The sequence below is a fragment of the Lipophrys pholis genome (assembly GCF_963383615.2).
Source record: "Lipophrys pholis genome assembly, chromosome: 10".
In the NCBI taxonomy this organism is placed as follows: domain Eukaryota; kingdom Metazoa; phylum Chordata; class Actinopteri; order Blenniiformes; family Blenniidae; genus Lipophrys; species Lipophrys pholis.
Genome location: NC_137640.1, coordinates 26,531,612 through 26,548,556, shown reverse-complemented (window position 1 = coordinate 26,548,556; position 16,945 = coordinate 26,531,612). Strand labels below are relative to the sequence as shown.

The 16,945-nt window shown below is 42.7% G+C and overlaps 1 protein-coding gene across 1 annotated transcript in view; it reads right to left on the bottom strand.

Annotated features, from left to right (window-relative positions):
* Nucleotides 1-16,945, bottom strand: part of crocc2 (ciliary rootlet coiled-coil, rootletin family member 2) — a gene marked incomplete at its 5' end in the record, with an annotated part of 38,676 nt that overhangs the window by 13,918 nt on the left and 7,813 nt on the right. The window contains 16 exons of the mRNA XM_080473960.1: nucleotides 105-232; nucleotides 682-875; nucleotides 2,799-3,029; nucleotides 3,125-3,271; nucleotides 3,617-3,761; nucleotides 4,193-4,375; nucleotides 4,651-4,850; nucleotides 5,771-5,905; nucleotides 5,998-6,087; nucleotides 6,274-6,370; nucleotides 7,735-7,941; nucleotides 8,500-8,606; nucleotides 9,048-9,192; nucleotides 10,204-10,298; nucleotides 11,694-11,777; nucleotides 11,871-12,035. Coding sequence (XP_080330086.1) covers nucleotides 105-232; nucleotides 682-875; nucleotides 2,799-3,029; nucleotides 3,125-3,271; nucleotides 3,617-3,761; nucleotides 4,193-4,375; nucleotides 4,651-4,850; nucleotides 5,771-5,905; nucleotides 5,998-6,087; nucleotides 6,274-6,370; nucleotides 7,735-7,941; nucleotides 8,500-8,606; nucleotides 9,048-9,192; nucleotides 10,204-10,298; nucleotides 11,694-11,777; nucleotides 11,871-12,035 — 2,353 coding nt within the window. The remainder of the gene's footprint in view (nucleotides 1-104; nucleotides 233-681; nucleotides 876-2,798; nucleotides 3,030-3,124; nucleotides 3,272-3,616; nucleotides 3,762-4,192; nucleotides 4,376-4,650; nucleotides 4,851-5,770; nucleotides 5,906-5,997; nucleotides 6,088-6,273; nucleotides 6,371-7,734; nucleotides 7,942-8,499; nucleotides 8,607-9,047; nucleotides 9,193-10,203; nucleotides 10,299-11,693; nucleotides 11,778-11,870; nucleotides 12,036-16,945) is intronic.

Below are 16,945 nucleotides of genomic sequence, written 5' to 3'. Positions count from 1 at the left end.
ACAACTGAAATATGGATCTCCAGTGGCCTGCTGGAAAAGCTTCACGGCCAGGGGGGGGCTTGGCACAGAAAACACTGGGGTCTCCCAGGGAGAGGGCTACTCACGCGTCAAGGCCTCGTTAGCCAGGAGCAAGGCACGCCTCTCCCCCTCCAACCTGGTGAGCTCGGCCTCCAGGGACGAGACAAGCTCCTGGCTCTCGAACAGCGTCGTCTCCAGGGACTCCTTGTCCGCTCTGGAACACGGCATTACAGCAGTTTGGGGGGAAAAAAAAGACCTTTAAGCCTTTAGGTGTAGAAGGGCATAAAACCCAATAATCCATCATGAGCATAGTTTCCAAATAAAACCATGTTACTTAAAGACTCTTGTTACACGAGACTTCAGAAACTAAAGGCAAGTACACAATGGCAGTCAGTTTTACACTCATACACAGTGACTTATTTGTGATGCATTTCAGGTCACTGTACTGAGTTACATTCATTCCTTATCCTCAGCCTGAACTACTGCTAAATGTAGAACAATAACCCCTGATGTTAACCCTAACATTTGCACTCATTGTCGACATGTTTTTGCTCAACGTAACTCACTGTTAAAACTGATTTTGAATATCAAAATTGGTCCCAAATATTTCGGAGGTCAGACCACACAAACAAACACGGAGAGACACGAAAACACACGTCAGACCTCAGTGCAAGCAGCTCCTGCGTGAGACCACAGGCCTTTCGGTCAGCAGAGCTTAGCTTGACATCCAGAGCTGCCTTGTGCTTGGCCAGCTCCTCCCTGTCATGGGCAGCTCTCTTTATGGCTGTGGTCTGTGACTCCAGCTCCTTCCTGCACGCACACAGCTCCTCTGTCACACTCTGCATCTGCCTTCTGACCTGGAGACCCACACACAGATACAATCCAACAAGGCAAGCTTTTCATTTAGGCTGACATAATTTCTAAAGCAATAAACTTTATAGCCTGAGCAATACACAACAGAATTATGAGAAACATATTTTAATGAAGGAAAGGGTGAGCAGACAGAGCTGCCTGTCGGTCTTTGCATATGATGCAGGTACATTTGCTTGACTAACGTTGAATGGTGAAAAGCGCCCCTTTTCAGATATAAAACCTAAATAAAAGACACTCGTAACAGGTTTGTGTCATAATGAATCAACATCAGTTATAAAATGAGCCTGAAACAAAACAAAACAAAAAGTAATGAGTTATTTTATGAATCTTGACACTTGAATCATTCTGACATCTGGTGATACGAAATGAAGAAATAATGTGTTGAGAGGCAACTTGTTTATCCGTATTTATTATCCATTAAACTCCCAAATTATTATCACCCCAGTTAAGTTCATCCATTCAACTTCAATATTTCTTCCATTCATGGGATGGTTGCATGGCTATGGAGTAACTCCGTACTAACATCGGCTGAAAAGTACGAGCAAAGTCTGAGATACGCTCAGTTCACAGTGAAAAGCTCCCGTTAGACTCTGTTAGCGGGTTCAAATCTGGAATATTGTTGCTGTGAGGTCATATCAATACACCCATTCACAACATCCCACAATGTATTTATACAAGGCTAATTGAAATATGAAAAACAACCATACAATGACAAGCAATTGCCACTTTGACTCATATAAAGTCACATCTGACTGCAGTAAGAATTAAATGAGTTATAAGGTTTTGAAATTTCTAAAAGTCTCTGTTTTATTGCCTACTAGGCTCCACTTGCTGAAAACCACCACTATGAGGTTTTACCCGTCCATACAAGGCACAGAAATAATATTGTCGGTACTAGCGTCAATTTGTGTATTTCTCCTATTTTCATTAGACAGCAGTAAAACTGCTAAAACAGAAAAGTGTTTACCTTAATCACTATCTCTGTGCTCTATTTTAACAGTGGCTGCCAACCAGGGTTTAAAAGAGTGTATAGTATAAACAATAAGCTCTGAAAATATCTTGGTATCCCCCAGATGTGTTGTGCCAGTGCCTAACAAACCATCACGCTGTATATAGCAGACCCCTGCAACTTCTAATATTTCACTGCAACAGAATGTTTGAAAAGCAACAATCACAGTAATTTGATTTTGAAGCTAACTAAAATGAACTCACGCTGCCTAAATATTAGCACGCAACATCTTTGTGCTCAGCTTAAGGTAAATATTGAAGTGGATGAATTACACCGATGTTATGGACGTGAGCAGCCCCCAATAAAGGGATGAAACACGAGCTCGGTGCAATGGAGGCCACTGCTGGGCTTGTTTTATCCACGGCTGATTTATTTGTACAGATAGGCTATCTGAAAATGTTTGAATGGAATTTGTCAGATTGTTTAGGTTTGTTATATTCTTGCTCAGATCAACACAGATATCCGAGTTCCACATTCAGAACATATAATAAAACAGGAAAGGATTCTTTTCATTCTTCAGGGGAACAAACAGGGAGAGCTGGCTCTGCTGAGGAAGAATGGAAATACTTTAGGTGTTAATTTATTGGCGCTTTCACTGAACCCCCCACTGGATATTATATGTCTAACTATTTATCTTTTCCAGTTCACATTTGTTCACAACGGTCCTCGCTTGTTATCTCCCAAGTTACTCATAAAACACATAAGGGGGCTCAAACTGCTTTCCATATCCGAGTTGAAAGATGAAAAAAAAAACAACAGCAGATGTGTCCACAATTTTGTATACATTATAATGTGACAACAAGCTGTGCAAACCTGCGGAAAGCTATTAATAATATCAGCACCGTTCTCCCAGGAGGTGGGAGTAGGGGAGGAGTGTGAGTGGCCGGGGGTCGCTGACCTGGGAGTGCTTCTCCGAGGCCTGGTCTTTCTCCCTCTGCAGGAGGCTTTTCTCTGCCTCCAGCTTCTGGCAGAGATCTTGTAAGTGGCTGTGGGAGCTCTCCAGAGCTTGTTTCTCAGTGAGCAGATTCATCATATCATTTTGTGCCCGCGCTGCTTCCTCTCTGGCGGCGACCCGCTCCACTTCGGCTTCTCGTCTGCGCTCGCCAAGCTCCGTCTTCTGTCCTTCCGTCTACAAAAATCACAATGTTTTACTCCTGCAGCGGCTCTGGTTTTTTTTTTTTTTTATAAGTCAGTGTTTTAGGAGTTGAATGGATGAGTGCCAACCTGGAGCAGAATCCGACTGAGCTCCACTTTGTCTTTGGCTAAACCTTCACTCAGGGAGGCCATTTTGGCCAGAGAATCTTTCAGGGAGGCCTCCCGATTCTGCAGTTTGGTGATGGTGCACTCCTGTGCAGCTCGTTCAGACTCCATCTGTAGAGTGCAGGCATATAGCAGCATTGCAATCATAATGTTGTCATAACATGAAGTTGGGACATTGCGTGAAATATAAAAAAAAGAAATAAATACATAAAATATCTGCTCAAAGCAGTGAATCCTGTGATTGGTTATTAGAAAAACCACCCAGAGACACAGACTCTTTGACAGTTTGAGATGACGACGCTGATTCGATGAAAGACTGAACTTTTACGGTTATTAATGATGATATCTTCAAATAAATTTTGTTCTGCGGATTGCTCTGTGCTGCTTTCTGGGAGGTTCCATGTCAAACCTGGCAGAGGGATCTCTGTTTAGGGTAGCTGCTGTAGGACGGTTTACCTTTGTTAGAGCCAGAGCGAGGCTGGCCTTGTCGTCTTCCAGCACCTCTTTCTGCAGGGTGATTTGATTCAGCGCCTCCTTTACTGTCACGAGCTCCTGGCGCAGATCTGAGTGCTTCACTTCAATCTCCTGCAAACTCCTCTCGCTGAAACACAGAGGTGTATCTGTCTCACACTGTTTCTTAGTCCCACACGCAGGCACACACACTTTTACATTTCCACATTGAAAAGGGGAGAAATGTTGGTGCCAAAGGCCACAACACCAAGGGAGTATTTTTTTTTATTTTTTTTGAATTTTTTCATTTTACTAGATCGCATGTCCTGCTCCAATTCTCAGCTAATCAAATTTTTTAGCAAAAGAAACTCAGAAAAAAAGAAAACAAGTATTCCTCTCGCATGAGTGCAGTAATGCTATGTAAATCATTTACATTTTCATCCAAATGTCATCTGGGTGCACTGCCGTCCGGAGAATGACATGTGTTACTGATCTTAACTCTAAACAAACGGAGCTTGAAAACAATCACGCTTGACAGGATTTGCGTTGTGTAATGGTCATTCTCTGCACTTGGGCTTGTACCCTCTTTGGGCCTCTGTGCGCTGGCGTGCCAGCTGCATCTCCAGATCCTCCCTCTGCTGCCTCAGGAGGTCCCGCTGTCTCTGCAGTTCTAGCGATGAGCTCCGCAGTACCTCCAGCTCGGCATGCTGGGAGTCCACCTCCTGCTGCCGCCCGGACAACAGTTTCTCCAGGCAGTCTTTCTCGCTGTGGGACACAGAGAGGGGTGTGAGGCCACGGAGCATGGTCTGGGCAGTTACAGCACATTTATCACTCTAGTCATCATCTCACACACAACAAACAACATGATCGTCACAACAGCTTTCGTAAAATCAGCATTAAATTAAAAACCGTCAAGGTAAAACCACATGTCATAAGGCAGGTTCAGCAAAGCTTAACTGCACAAAAGTTATTACTCATTTAGACCAATCAATTTCACGAGTATCAAAGTCCAACGGGTATAAAGGGCTTGGCCAGGGTACCTGGATACGAGTTCCAGTGAGCAGCGGTATCGACTCCCGTCTCTGAGGCTTTCCTCCTGAGCTTTTTTAGCCTCCTGACTTTCCATCCTCGCTCGTTGAATCGTTTGTTCCAGCTTCTTCCTTTCAGCATCTTTCTCCTGCAGGCAACCGCGCAGTCTGTCCACTTGCTCCAGAGCAGCATCCAAACGCACTCGAAGTTCCTGTGATGTGTTTATAATTCAAATTAAAAGTTTATCTCAACCTGTATTTTTTTTTTTTTTTTTTCATCAGCGTAGCCTAATAGGTCATACCCACTTTGGACTTCATGCAAAGTTATCCAGCAAGTGTTGTTAAACTAAAGGAGTGCTGAAAATTGGGAATGAGCACAAAGTTTTCTGTGGCTTTCCGCATATAGTTAATTTTTCTATTAATCCTTTTTTAATCTAACTAAAAGTAAACACATATTTTAGCCACCTGGACCAAAACAAAATCCAACTGGCTTTTTCCACCTGTCACAATGCACAGCTATATTTACTGGCCTTGTCTTGGTGAAAATATCAAGATTTTTTAAGGAGTGGCATCCACAGGTCCCACTAAACGCAAATAAAGAGCATAGAAACTCTACTTGTAATAATATAACAGAATATCCGCCTAAATGTCAAATGAATTATTAGATGAATATTGTAATCGTTCACGGTGTATTTCATCATTGCATTTAGCTGTTGACTGTTCCATAGCACAGTATGGTCACAGATGATGATGGCGAAACACAAACATAGGAAAGTGCCTTGGATATTCATATTGCAGTTAGATTTAGTTTGTTCCAGGCAGCGAATGACTGTGTTGATCTTCAGCCTGACTTAAAGACAACATTTTAACACAAGTAAAACTAAGCTCTGCTTGGATACCCACATAGAGCTTTGTGCTCTGTGTCCCAATATTTACGATGCAGGTATAGTTGTTATGTGATTCCATAATTATAATAGTAGAAGTGAAAAGTTGGCATTAACAATAAACCCACAATATAGACATTAATGGAAATTACAACAGGCTGGAATGAGTCACAAATGTTCCTAAAGCAGATTGAATGTTGTAATAATTTGAGAGCACTTTTTCTCTAAAATAGGTATAATTATGCCACCTGTAGCTGCTTCTGGTGCTTGGAGAGAGCATTCTGTACAGCCAATATGGTAGACGTCCTGAGAGAAGAGCGGCCATAGGGAGGTGAAGAAGAAGCTGTTTCAGTGCCATAGCTCTCACCCTCACTGCCGACCAACTGCAAATCAGATGGAATATTTTAAAAAAACAACAACCAAATTATGGAAATATTTCTGATAACAATAATTCAATCCTTCATTGTCTTCTGACCTGGTGAACGTGAAGTAAAATCTTTTGGAGGGCGTGGATCTCAGTTTGGAGTGTTTCCATCTCTGCTTTATCCTCCGTTCTCCTCGTCTCCTGGGCAGGAAACCATTTAAGGCTGAGATAAGCAGCATGTATAGTGTTGACATTCCCCAGACTGCAGCCCTCTAGTCGAACAAGTTGTGGACTTTGTCAAGACCAGGGACCCAGACTACAACAAATTTAGCACTTTCAGACATCCGTCTATCTGCCGCCTCCCACTGCTGATTCCCAAGGTCCTACCATCCTGTCCAAACTGATCTGCATGTTGCTCAGGCCCGCATCTTTCTCGGTGTTCTGGCTTCGGAGGTACTGCGTTGTGTCAGTTAGCTCTAAAATCCTAGATTGAGTAGAGTGCATAAAAAAATAAGAGACAGCAAAATCACAAATGGGCTCACTTGTGTACGCACGCACGCACGCACGCACGCACGCACGCACGCACGCACGCACGCACGCACGCACGCACACATAGATCATCAAGACTATCGTATTCTATGCGTAGAATTATGGGATTACTGTTGACTTATGTCGAGATCAAAAGCCACTTAGATCCCAAATACAAAAACGTGGACATTCCTGCTGTCCCTCTGACTGAAGGACACAAGAGATTGTACAATAGACATGATTCTTTTATATCAGGATGAGAACGCAAGTTCATTGAAAACATCTTGAAAGCTGACAGCCTATAAAGCTCTGGGGTTTCATCTGAGGAATTAAATATGGCTTCACTTTCAGAACCTGATTTGTGTCGGAGATCAAACGATTCCATCACACACAAGGTCAGACAAAGACGTCCTATTTCAGTTTGTGACACATATTTCTTTCAAAAGTCCAAGTTAGCTACACTTTGTCAAATACACTAAAAACAAACAAACAAAAAAGACATCGTTAAATAGTTTATCCAAACTCATTTTAGAGTTTGTTTTGCAGAAAACAAGGAGATTATAAAAAGCTTCATGATTCTCCAACTGGCGTGCCTGTTTGTAACAGCTTCCCCTGGCACACCTTACTGAACTGCTCCTGTAGGTTTGAGTGTGCAGTCTGCTCACTCACCCTGTGTGGATTTGTGCTCAGTCGGTGGTTTCTGTATACGATAGACACGTTCAATCATCCCCAATAACTGACGGGGTCGTTCAAACTTCAGCAGCAATGCAGAGCAGACCTCAGAAGGCGGCTTTGCACGTCTACACATGCAGGTAAATGCTGTAAACATCCCTGACCTAAACAGGCAGGATATTCCTCACTGTTTGTCCATCCGACTGGTTGATGCATTACTTCAAAAAGTAATGCCTCCAACAGAGCAGACTTTTTAAAACTATGAATGATATATCGTCAGGAGCTGTTTGTGTTTGTGGCTTTCTAGTGGAAGCCTCTGCAGCTTCTTTCCACAAACTAATGGGGCTGTGGGCTCTCTTCGGAGCCTGATTCCTCACCAAGAAACAAAGTGATTGAATATGTGTGAGTGAATGGACAGTTTAGAAGTTTAGTTTGTGCCTTGGACATGACTCCAAGAGGGAACACTGCAGGTTTCTTATCATTGCACCAATCTTTTGAGTTTGCTTCTGGTTGTTTGTTCTCTTTCATATTTTGATGACAGTTTAATACTGTATTGGCTTTGAGAGGAACAGATCTGACTCTCATTGGCACATGTTTTAGTTTACTGAAAATGAAAGATTGCTGTTTTAGTCCCGGAGATTGCTGTACCTCGAGTTGAGTTCGATTTTCTCTGCTTCCCAGCGAGCCTGCTGCTGCATGGCCTCCCTGATTTTCTCCTTCAGTTGTCTCTCCAGTGTGGACATTTCCACCCCACTAAAGGTGCTTCCTTGTGCTTCCCTGGTCTGTAAGTTCATGCAGGCCACATGTAGCTGTTGGCAGGCAGCGACCCACTCCCCTCGCATATCGGACAGAGTTCTGTTGAATCAAGGTAGGTGCAAGAGGGAATTACAGAATTTGTCAAAACACGTAAAAATTTGAAAAGAAAGTAAGAAAAAATGAGAAAAGCAAAACATGACATGGTGGTTTCACCCATACAGTTGTAAACTATTAGTTTGTATTTAACAATGATGGATGTCAGCAGCGATTAAACTCAAGGATCACGGATCACTTTGAAGAGTCTTCAGTCTAAACCCTCTGACATGACTAAGCCTTCTGTGACCTGAGCAATTACTGTTGAAGCAAATCACTAGTCTATACAGTCGTTCAACATTATAGAGGCCCACTCTTCATCAAGCCAAGAGTCCCAGTGTTGTCCTGATGGATGACTTTTGCAGTGAGCACAGACACCTTAAGGTATCTGTGCCCCAACGAGGAAACAATAAGCAGGGGGACCAGTGACCTTGCTGACCTGCTTCACTTTGATCTCGGGCCAAGAGAGACGGATGGTGGTTGCTGTCGTGAGTGTGCGGAGGCGTGGGGTTTCAAGAAAAATCCTGAGTAGCTGGAGGGACTCTGGCGGTGTGCCACACTCACCTGTCAGTGAAAGTCCTGAGCTGGGTAAAACTGCTCCGCAGGGAGGCAGTCTGGCGCCACAGAGCTCTGACACGAGCTTGTTCACGAGTCAACCTGGAGGCACATGTCTGCAGAGAGGATCAGACAGCGACACTAGAGACTGCAGGGGAAGGTGCAAAGGGGCTGCCTACAGCTACCTTTCAGTTTATGTTGTGTTCCCAAACACACGCACAGCTGAAACTCACACTGACACACATACAAATAATTGGATTGTCCCGAATCAACAGATGTCGCCCATTTACAGCACAAACTCCAGATTGGTTCCACAAAATGTTCCTTCCCCACAGCATTTGGAATGTTTTCACAGGAAACAACAACTCGAAAATCATAGCACTGCAATGAACAGGGAACGAGAATGAATTGATGAAACTGGCTATGAATGGAATTCCGACCCCATGTGAACTCAAAGGTTTATTGCGCAATCTCAGAACAGGCATGAACTTTACCTTTCTCCGTGAGTTTTTAGTCTCCCACTCTTTATTTTGAGTTTAGAATACAGTTTGTATCACCTTTTGCTCTCTGCGCAGAAGGGTATCACTCAGCTCAACGTCTTCATGGGCTTTCCATAAGCTCTCTGTGAGCCCGTTGTTGACAGTCCCTGCCTGGTCCAACTGTTTGCGTAGCATTGCGTTCACTTGGCTGAGGCTGGCACACCTGGAAAAAAAAACAATGACAAACAACTGCTTTGATTCTGGTCTACAAATCACACCACAGCCACTATAATTCTTTCAGCCAGCATACCTCTCAAACATCCATCGACTTCAGATCCACCTTTGCCTTTGGGTGAGCATGTGTGACAGTTTTATAATGTCTGTGTCAACTTACGTTTAATTTAAACCAGATCTGCTGGTAGAGTCTTTTACGAAATATTTACATCATTCTCACAGTCAACACACACCCTGTTACAGTAAAGCACACCACATTGTTATTATGTTCAGTTATCTGTCTGAGAGAGAGCCAAACCCATGTTTGCATGTAAGGGATGATATCGTGTTTAAAGGGAACAGAGACATGATGAAAGAAAGAATCAGTAATGTCAACATGTAAAATGACGGCTGTGGACTCACTTTTATAACACGATCACACTACAAAGCGCTGAAGTTTATAGAGGTTGGTAAATCTGCAATGAGTGATATTTTGAGGCAGTAAAAAATGATAAGTTCCTGGCAAACTTTCCATTACGGGTATTTCAAATACAGGCCCACAACTGTATAAATCACAGGGCATTAAAAAATGGCCTCAACTCCAGAGGTTGGCCCACACTTCATGTGAAGCATTATTAAAATACTTTGGAGAATAGGGCCAACAGAGTCTCACTAATTTTCCCTGACAAATTGGACGCCGAGGTTATCTGCCAAGGGCAGGTTCTGCCTCCTCCTTGTAGCAAGAGAGAGAAAAAAACAAAACTACAGAAAACCTCAAGTAACTGCTGGGAATATCTCTGGCCGGCACATTTCTCAGAAATATTTTGACTTGATTTTTGCTTCTAAATCAGAAACAGAGAGAGAACGGGAGCCGATTATTAACACTCATCCAAGAATTTACAGCTCTGAAGCCTGAGCAACTCCGTGACGATGCAGGTCTTTTGATTTCTGGATCCCACACTTACGAGTACAGAAGCCAGGCAGGTTTCCTTATCACCTGGCTGTGGCGCCCATCACTCACCTCTTCTGCTCCTCCTCCAGCTTCTCCAGGGTGGCTCTGTGGAGATCCTGCTCCGCTTGCTGCTGACGCTCCGATGAGTCCAGGTTGGCCTGCAGCTGAACACAGACACACCACATCAGGCAACACGATTAGATTTCAGTGGATGGTTGCAGCAATAAGGTTCGCAGTTTCAGAATATTTATGAATCAACATATTACAGTGTACATCTATAAATTCAGTGGAGGCGACAGAGCCAAGAATAATTGTCGTGTGAATTGGACACACGTCAAGAAAAATCGCTAATCGTATTTAAAACACAGAATTTTGTGACTGGAATTACTTCATATCTACAATTTTTCAGATGTTGAAAAATTAAAAAAAAAAAAGTCCAACATTTCTAATAGTGTAGGGTTTATATATCTGGGGAAAATGGCACAGCATATTACACAGGACAGTCACAAACGAATTACAAAATTACAAAAACAAATTATCAATAGGTATATTGTGACCTCTATGGGATATTTCACAAGAGAAAAGCAGAAACGATTGAGGAAAACACTCCATATTGTGACGTGGTTAGGGTGGATGAATGGTTTGCACCAGAAGATAGCCCCCTTTAAAACAAGACCAGGAATGATGTAGAAGCAAAATGCATTTTGTTAAAAGTCACATGGCTTGAAAACATTTTATTCGAAACCAAATAAAGATCTTTATCAAGGATTTTAATACTTAAACTTGTGCATTCACTGAACTAAGATTTGTGTTCAGAGTGAGAATACTGCAAGCACTGCTGCTGTTCTGCATATATATATACCTGACACAAAAGTATAATTTTTCTACTCTCCTGTAAGAAGCCTTGAGGTAGTAAAGCAGACTATTCATCCATAAAAGAGCACCCTCCCCTGTGAACAAGACCGGCCCCACAGAGGAGAGGAAGACCAGACAACTTCCAATAAATGCTATGTATGGTTGTCGCAATTGGTTGGCAGACGTTCTCAGGTTAATTCTTTCAGACAGTGAGCTGAATAAATAGATCACACCACTGACTCGGGATTCGTGTGACATAACAGGCCACATTTATTCTCCATCTGTATGTGAAACATGTGAATTCCGATGTTTCTGACTGCTTCAGCTCTTCAATTCTCTCCACAAAATTGCATTGTGTAGCAGAGGTGAAATGGCATGTTAGTCCTGCAGAGGGCACGCATTCTAATCCATTTGTCGATCAATTTGATTGTTGTTCTGTGTAAGAAGATGTCGCAAAATATTTATGCGTTATGTGTTAATCCAAGGTTATTTGTGTTATATCCCAAATGTATAGGCTTACAGGTCAAATAAACACAAGATAAAGAAATTAATGTTTCATTAAATTCACACATATCAACAAAGGCAAAAACAGACATTCCGAGTTTAAACCATATTGGTGTAGCAGGGTGTCAATAACAGACTATCCTTCACAATGTATTTGAGAAATATAGATATTTGAAAGGTGTACTGCTGTCTAAACATACCATCAATCTCATCTTTTCAGAATCCGACGTCTTCTCCAGAACTTGATCTTCTAGCTCCCCGCACCTCTTCTTGTACTGAAGAACCTGAAACACACAGGCGTTGTGCACAGGTAAGAAGAGGGAGTTTCAGCTGTTAATAATAGAGATGTCTCTCCTGTGCGATTCCTCCATCGCCACCTTGGTCTGAAGCTTTTGAACGAGCTGGGCTTGTCTCTGCTGCGCTTCCTGGTAGGCCAGCAGCTTTTCTCTGTAGAGCCTCTCTTTGCCCTGGAGTGCAGATCCTGTTGATGCACTGTCCTGGTCTGAATCTCCTCCTGACTGGACCATCAGTATCTGATCCAGCTTGAAAGAAAGGCCACATATGAGTGTTAATAAATTGGATCCAACATTTTATTATATGTGCATTTTTTCTATTCCAAAATGTATTATTTAGTTTTTTCATGGTATGTTTGTGAGACATTGACAGACCCCTGTGTTATGTTGCACTAACTGATCACCGGAATCTTTAAATTGCATAATTGACTTGTTTTGAGTGACTAATCAGACCATATGTCCACCACAGTTGTGAGTGCTTTCACAAACCAACCCAACAACAGAGGCCATGTCCACTGTGGTGCTGCCGTGTTTTTCACATTTCAACATGTGAAACATGCTGGAGGGGGAAAAAAACAAACCATGTCAAACGTGCAGCTCCAGACTTTTCTTGTTGGGAATTTATCTTCACATAACTGAGTAAAGTTTTAATGTGCAGAAGTAGAGGCTTTTTTCTTTGTTTGGTTACACTTTTGCCTGCCATCCACAGGCAGTGTGGAGAAGCAGCCTGTAATATCAATTAGAAGTATTATTGTGTTGCTTTCAACCGGAATCTTAATTAGTTTCTTCCAATGGGACGAAAGGGACTAATATATCCATATAGATGCGGTTATGAGGGAGTTTCATTGCACTGTGGGGGTATTTGTTAGAGGGAGTGTTGTAACAGTTGCTTGGCTGTTTTTATTTTTATCACTATGCAGGTGTTTCCTCATTTGTGAATAAATAAATCAGTTTAAAAAAAATAGTACTTCTTTTTACTTTTTAAGTGTTTTAACTCAAATAAATAACAATATATCTTATTCGAACTTTACAAAGGACATAAATAGTTCCAAACAAAGCACGACAAGGATTGGCAATGATAATAACACTCGACACAGTGAATATATGGTTGTTATGCATACATGTCTGTTTTACTCAAGTGCATTTAAAAAAACAGAGATACAAATGTCCTGGTCTTTTTCAATGAAGATTCTCGCATTCTCCGCCATATCTGAAAGCCAAATGTCCTGTAACCTCTCAACCTCATACAACCTAACCTCCCTCTGCACCACCCACTCTCTATCCTGGTGCCAGACACCCTGTCCTCACTAATACAAACCACATGGCCCCGGCGCACTACACTACAACACGCTGCGTGCCTCCAGCTGCCCTCGCCGACTTCTCATTTAAAACGGGAGGAAGCGGGACACCCCTCCCCGCCCTCCTCTCCTGCAACACGCTCCAAACCACCATCCAAGCCCTTCAAGTCAACCCTGTGACCCACTCCCTCCCCTGCACTCTTCTGTACCTCATCTTTTCTCTGGGTGCTTAATCTCTCTAGCAGGCTTCCAAAAGAGCCAAGACAATAGTCTCACTGTTCAACACTGCACCCCGCCACTTTGCCACCATTATTAACACATTTTCAAATGCCCTTTTCAGAAATGTATACTACAAACGACACTTACAGCCATCACACACTTGGCTGTGTGCTTTTATATATTTTTTTTTCTTCTCTCGCTCAGAACCTGGAAAGCACAAAAACGTCTTTTACTGCCCGTTGTTGAGGTGACAGCTTGAGGGACCGAGAAGGGAGGAACAACATGGGCGGAGTGTTCGACACACAGAGAACTGCAGCAGCTGTGTTTAAAGGGACTCCTGGAAACAGCTGTGTGTGGAGCATTAGTGAGTGATTATGCATCTTTTCAAGTATTTTGGCACAACTGTGGCAATAACATCAACTTACTAACAAGTCTTTTCTTTGCAAATACACCTTCAATGCAAAGCTGCAGCAAGGTCACTAATGCATGAGGTAGATATTACTGTAAATGGACAAAAAGTGTTGGCCACTGGTGCGGCTCCAGTATTGCTCCACAGACATATTGAGACAATGAATAAAATCATACAGGACTGAAAAAGGCAAGTGCACATTAAGCTTTATGAACAAACATCATACGGTCTGCAGGTCTCATGTAACTCACGCATTAGAAATATAATATTGTATATATGTAGATATGTGATGCACTCCACCTCCTCACGTTGAGCATGTTACTTTGTGCTGAGCTTGGGGATCTTTCTGTGCCTAGTTTGCATGTTTTTCCTATGAACATGCAAAGACATCACTCCAAAGTCATCAAAGATGTGTTATGTTACTGATATTGACGGAGAGATTCTCCAAAAATCTCAGAATTTCACCACAAAGAATTTTCAGGTGGTGTTTAAATCTGTTGTTGTTCATGTGCACATTCAAAAAGACATTGCCCTCATTTGACCTGCACATTAATTATGGATGAAAAGCATCTACTGTCTTTAGAACAATGTGCTGGAGAGCAAAGGCACAAATGTTTGTAGCTGAAACAATGTTTGGAGGATTAAAAAAATAATAATAAATCAGGAGAAGAACCCAAAATACTTTCACAGTTTCACTGGGGAATTTGACAGTTTTCAGTCTCTGCTTCAACTGTGAACTTTGCACGATATCAAAGAGAGCTTGCAAATAGTGACAAGACATCTGTCCGGAAGATGAAATTGAGCCAAGGGTGGACCTTTTAAAAGGATGATGATTCTTAGAACAAAAACAAATTCACCATGCAATGGTTGGAGGAAAGAATTAAATTAAATATAAAAAAAAAGAAAAAAAGAAACTAGGGTTATGAGATGACCTAGAAAAAAACAAACATGGTAGATCAAAATCTCCGTGAGACGTAATGGAAATTTGAAATAGACAGTTCACGTAAGGAAACTCTTTGACATGGTACAGTTAAAACATGTTTACATGAAACATTAAACGTTAGAGACTGGTTATCAAGTATACACAACACTATTAAGGATATGCTTCAGCCCAAGACAGCTGGGCAAAGGGCACACTTACATCTAGTTATAATTGTGCTGAGTGGATTATGGTTAAAAATAAAATCAACAACTACTTTTTATCAAATCGTGTTTAACAACCCCATTGCATGAGTTAATGTGCTATACATTGCCATGGATGTTTCCAGCTAAAGTGAGTTGGGTTCCATCAACACTGGACGTTGCTGCAGGCTGTACCCTCTCTACCTTGCTGTGCACTCAATGACCAGGTGTCCATGGCAACTCCTGAGGGCCCCCGCCCCACCCTGCCCTGATGGGGAGGGTTGTTTGCACTTTTTCATCCATAGCTGCAGTGTTTAGGCTTCTTGCCAGCGCCTCGCCCCTACTCCGCACGCTGCAGAGATGACGCTTTTTTATGGTTTCTCCCCAGTCAGCCGTAAAGCAGGAGGCCGGGGGCTGCTCTGGATTAGCCATGCTCCGTGCAGGAGAACTCCCAAGAGGGCGCCACACCAGTCCGGCGAGGAGACCCCCACCTTCACTTAAACTTGCTCCTATACCGCCATCCACTCCCTTAGCTTGGCTTGCATCATTAAATCGCATCACCCACATCTTCCGAGTGAGCTTGAACCCATTGTTCATCTTAACACACCCATGCAGTGGTGACTGTGAAAGCAAAAGGAAAGAGGCAAGTAATCCCAGGCCTCCATCTGCCCTAACTCAGGGGCTTACAGGGCTTACTGGGGGCCCAGAAGTGTGCTCGCTGAACACCCTTGCTATTTATGATCAGCTTCAGTGCCCGAGCAGCCTCCACGCTTCTCTAAAGTGAGCTGAGCCCGATCCCACCACAGCCCGACTCTTTGAGGTCATCTCCTGCCATTCTGCAATAATATTCAAAATGCAATACATACAAAAACACCCTTTATGTAATGGCACGTTTTATTCTTCCATATGGCCTCTATACTTCCTTTCTCTCTCTCTCTCTTTTTTTTTTTCATTCCTAAGAGTCTGCTTCTTGAACTATGCACATGCCTCCAAAGTGTAAGACGTTTCATGCTCTTAAAATGTGCTTCGAATTAGCTTTTGATATTTCTTGATATTTATGATTTGTGCCACTCCTCATATTGTCTCTTTTGATAAATATTTCAAACAACATCAAGGGATAATTTCGCTTTGATTCATCTGCCAACAAGCAACAAGAGAATCATTTTCAAGGCCCTTGTGAAGGCCTTTGGTGTTTGGGCCAAAACTTGCTGCTGTGCTCATGTGGTAGATCAAAATCCAATCCATTCAGTTACCCAGCTATGATTACAATATTCACTCGCTGACCTAATGTCACAACATTTGGAGATCTGATAACTCACCAGCTGATCTAATCAGTCAAATGGATGATGACGACGGTCCGGGATTTACAAAGCATTTATTAGGATTGTTGATGTCGTGTACTTCTGTACAGTTTGAGCAATGTGGATCCATACTTTTCTATTTTATACAGATATATGCTCTAAGGCACATTCAGATACTTATTTACAACCTCAGTCCTCTTTCCCTGTAACTCTGACTCACCCAGCGCGGCATCTGGCCGTAAGTGCACAGTCCAGCCAGCATGTGAAGGGTTACAGCTGCAATCGTTTTCCCCTGCTTGGCCTGGGCCCAGAGGCTTAATAAAGGGAATTAATGGAGTGCACTATCTGTCAGATTCCTAAACACAGCTGGAGCGGATGTCCATCGCCCCCAAGCTGCCCAAAAACTTACTATCCTACTTGAACAACATAAGCGTTCCCCGTCCTCCCTTCACATTACCCCATGAGTGCTGACTCCGTGAAAGAGTCCCAGCTGATTGTGAAAGCTGTTTATGTATGATCGCTGATGGTAATTACACAATGTGGGATAACAAACATGGAGACTGGAGGGGAGGAGGCGGGCCCGCTGCAAGCGTGTTCGCAAATGGTGAACGCTTTGATTGTGTGGCGGCTGCTGTGATGGCAAACACAGGAAAATAGATGATCTGTGTATATCAAAGCAGTTTCTGTATTCAGATTCTGGTGGATATTGCTGCACTACAAGTAGTTTTATTACGGTAATTCTTGTCTAAGTCTTGTGATCAAGTGAAGTAACTCTCCATTGAAGATATAACTTCTGCCGTCCTTTTGTGT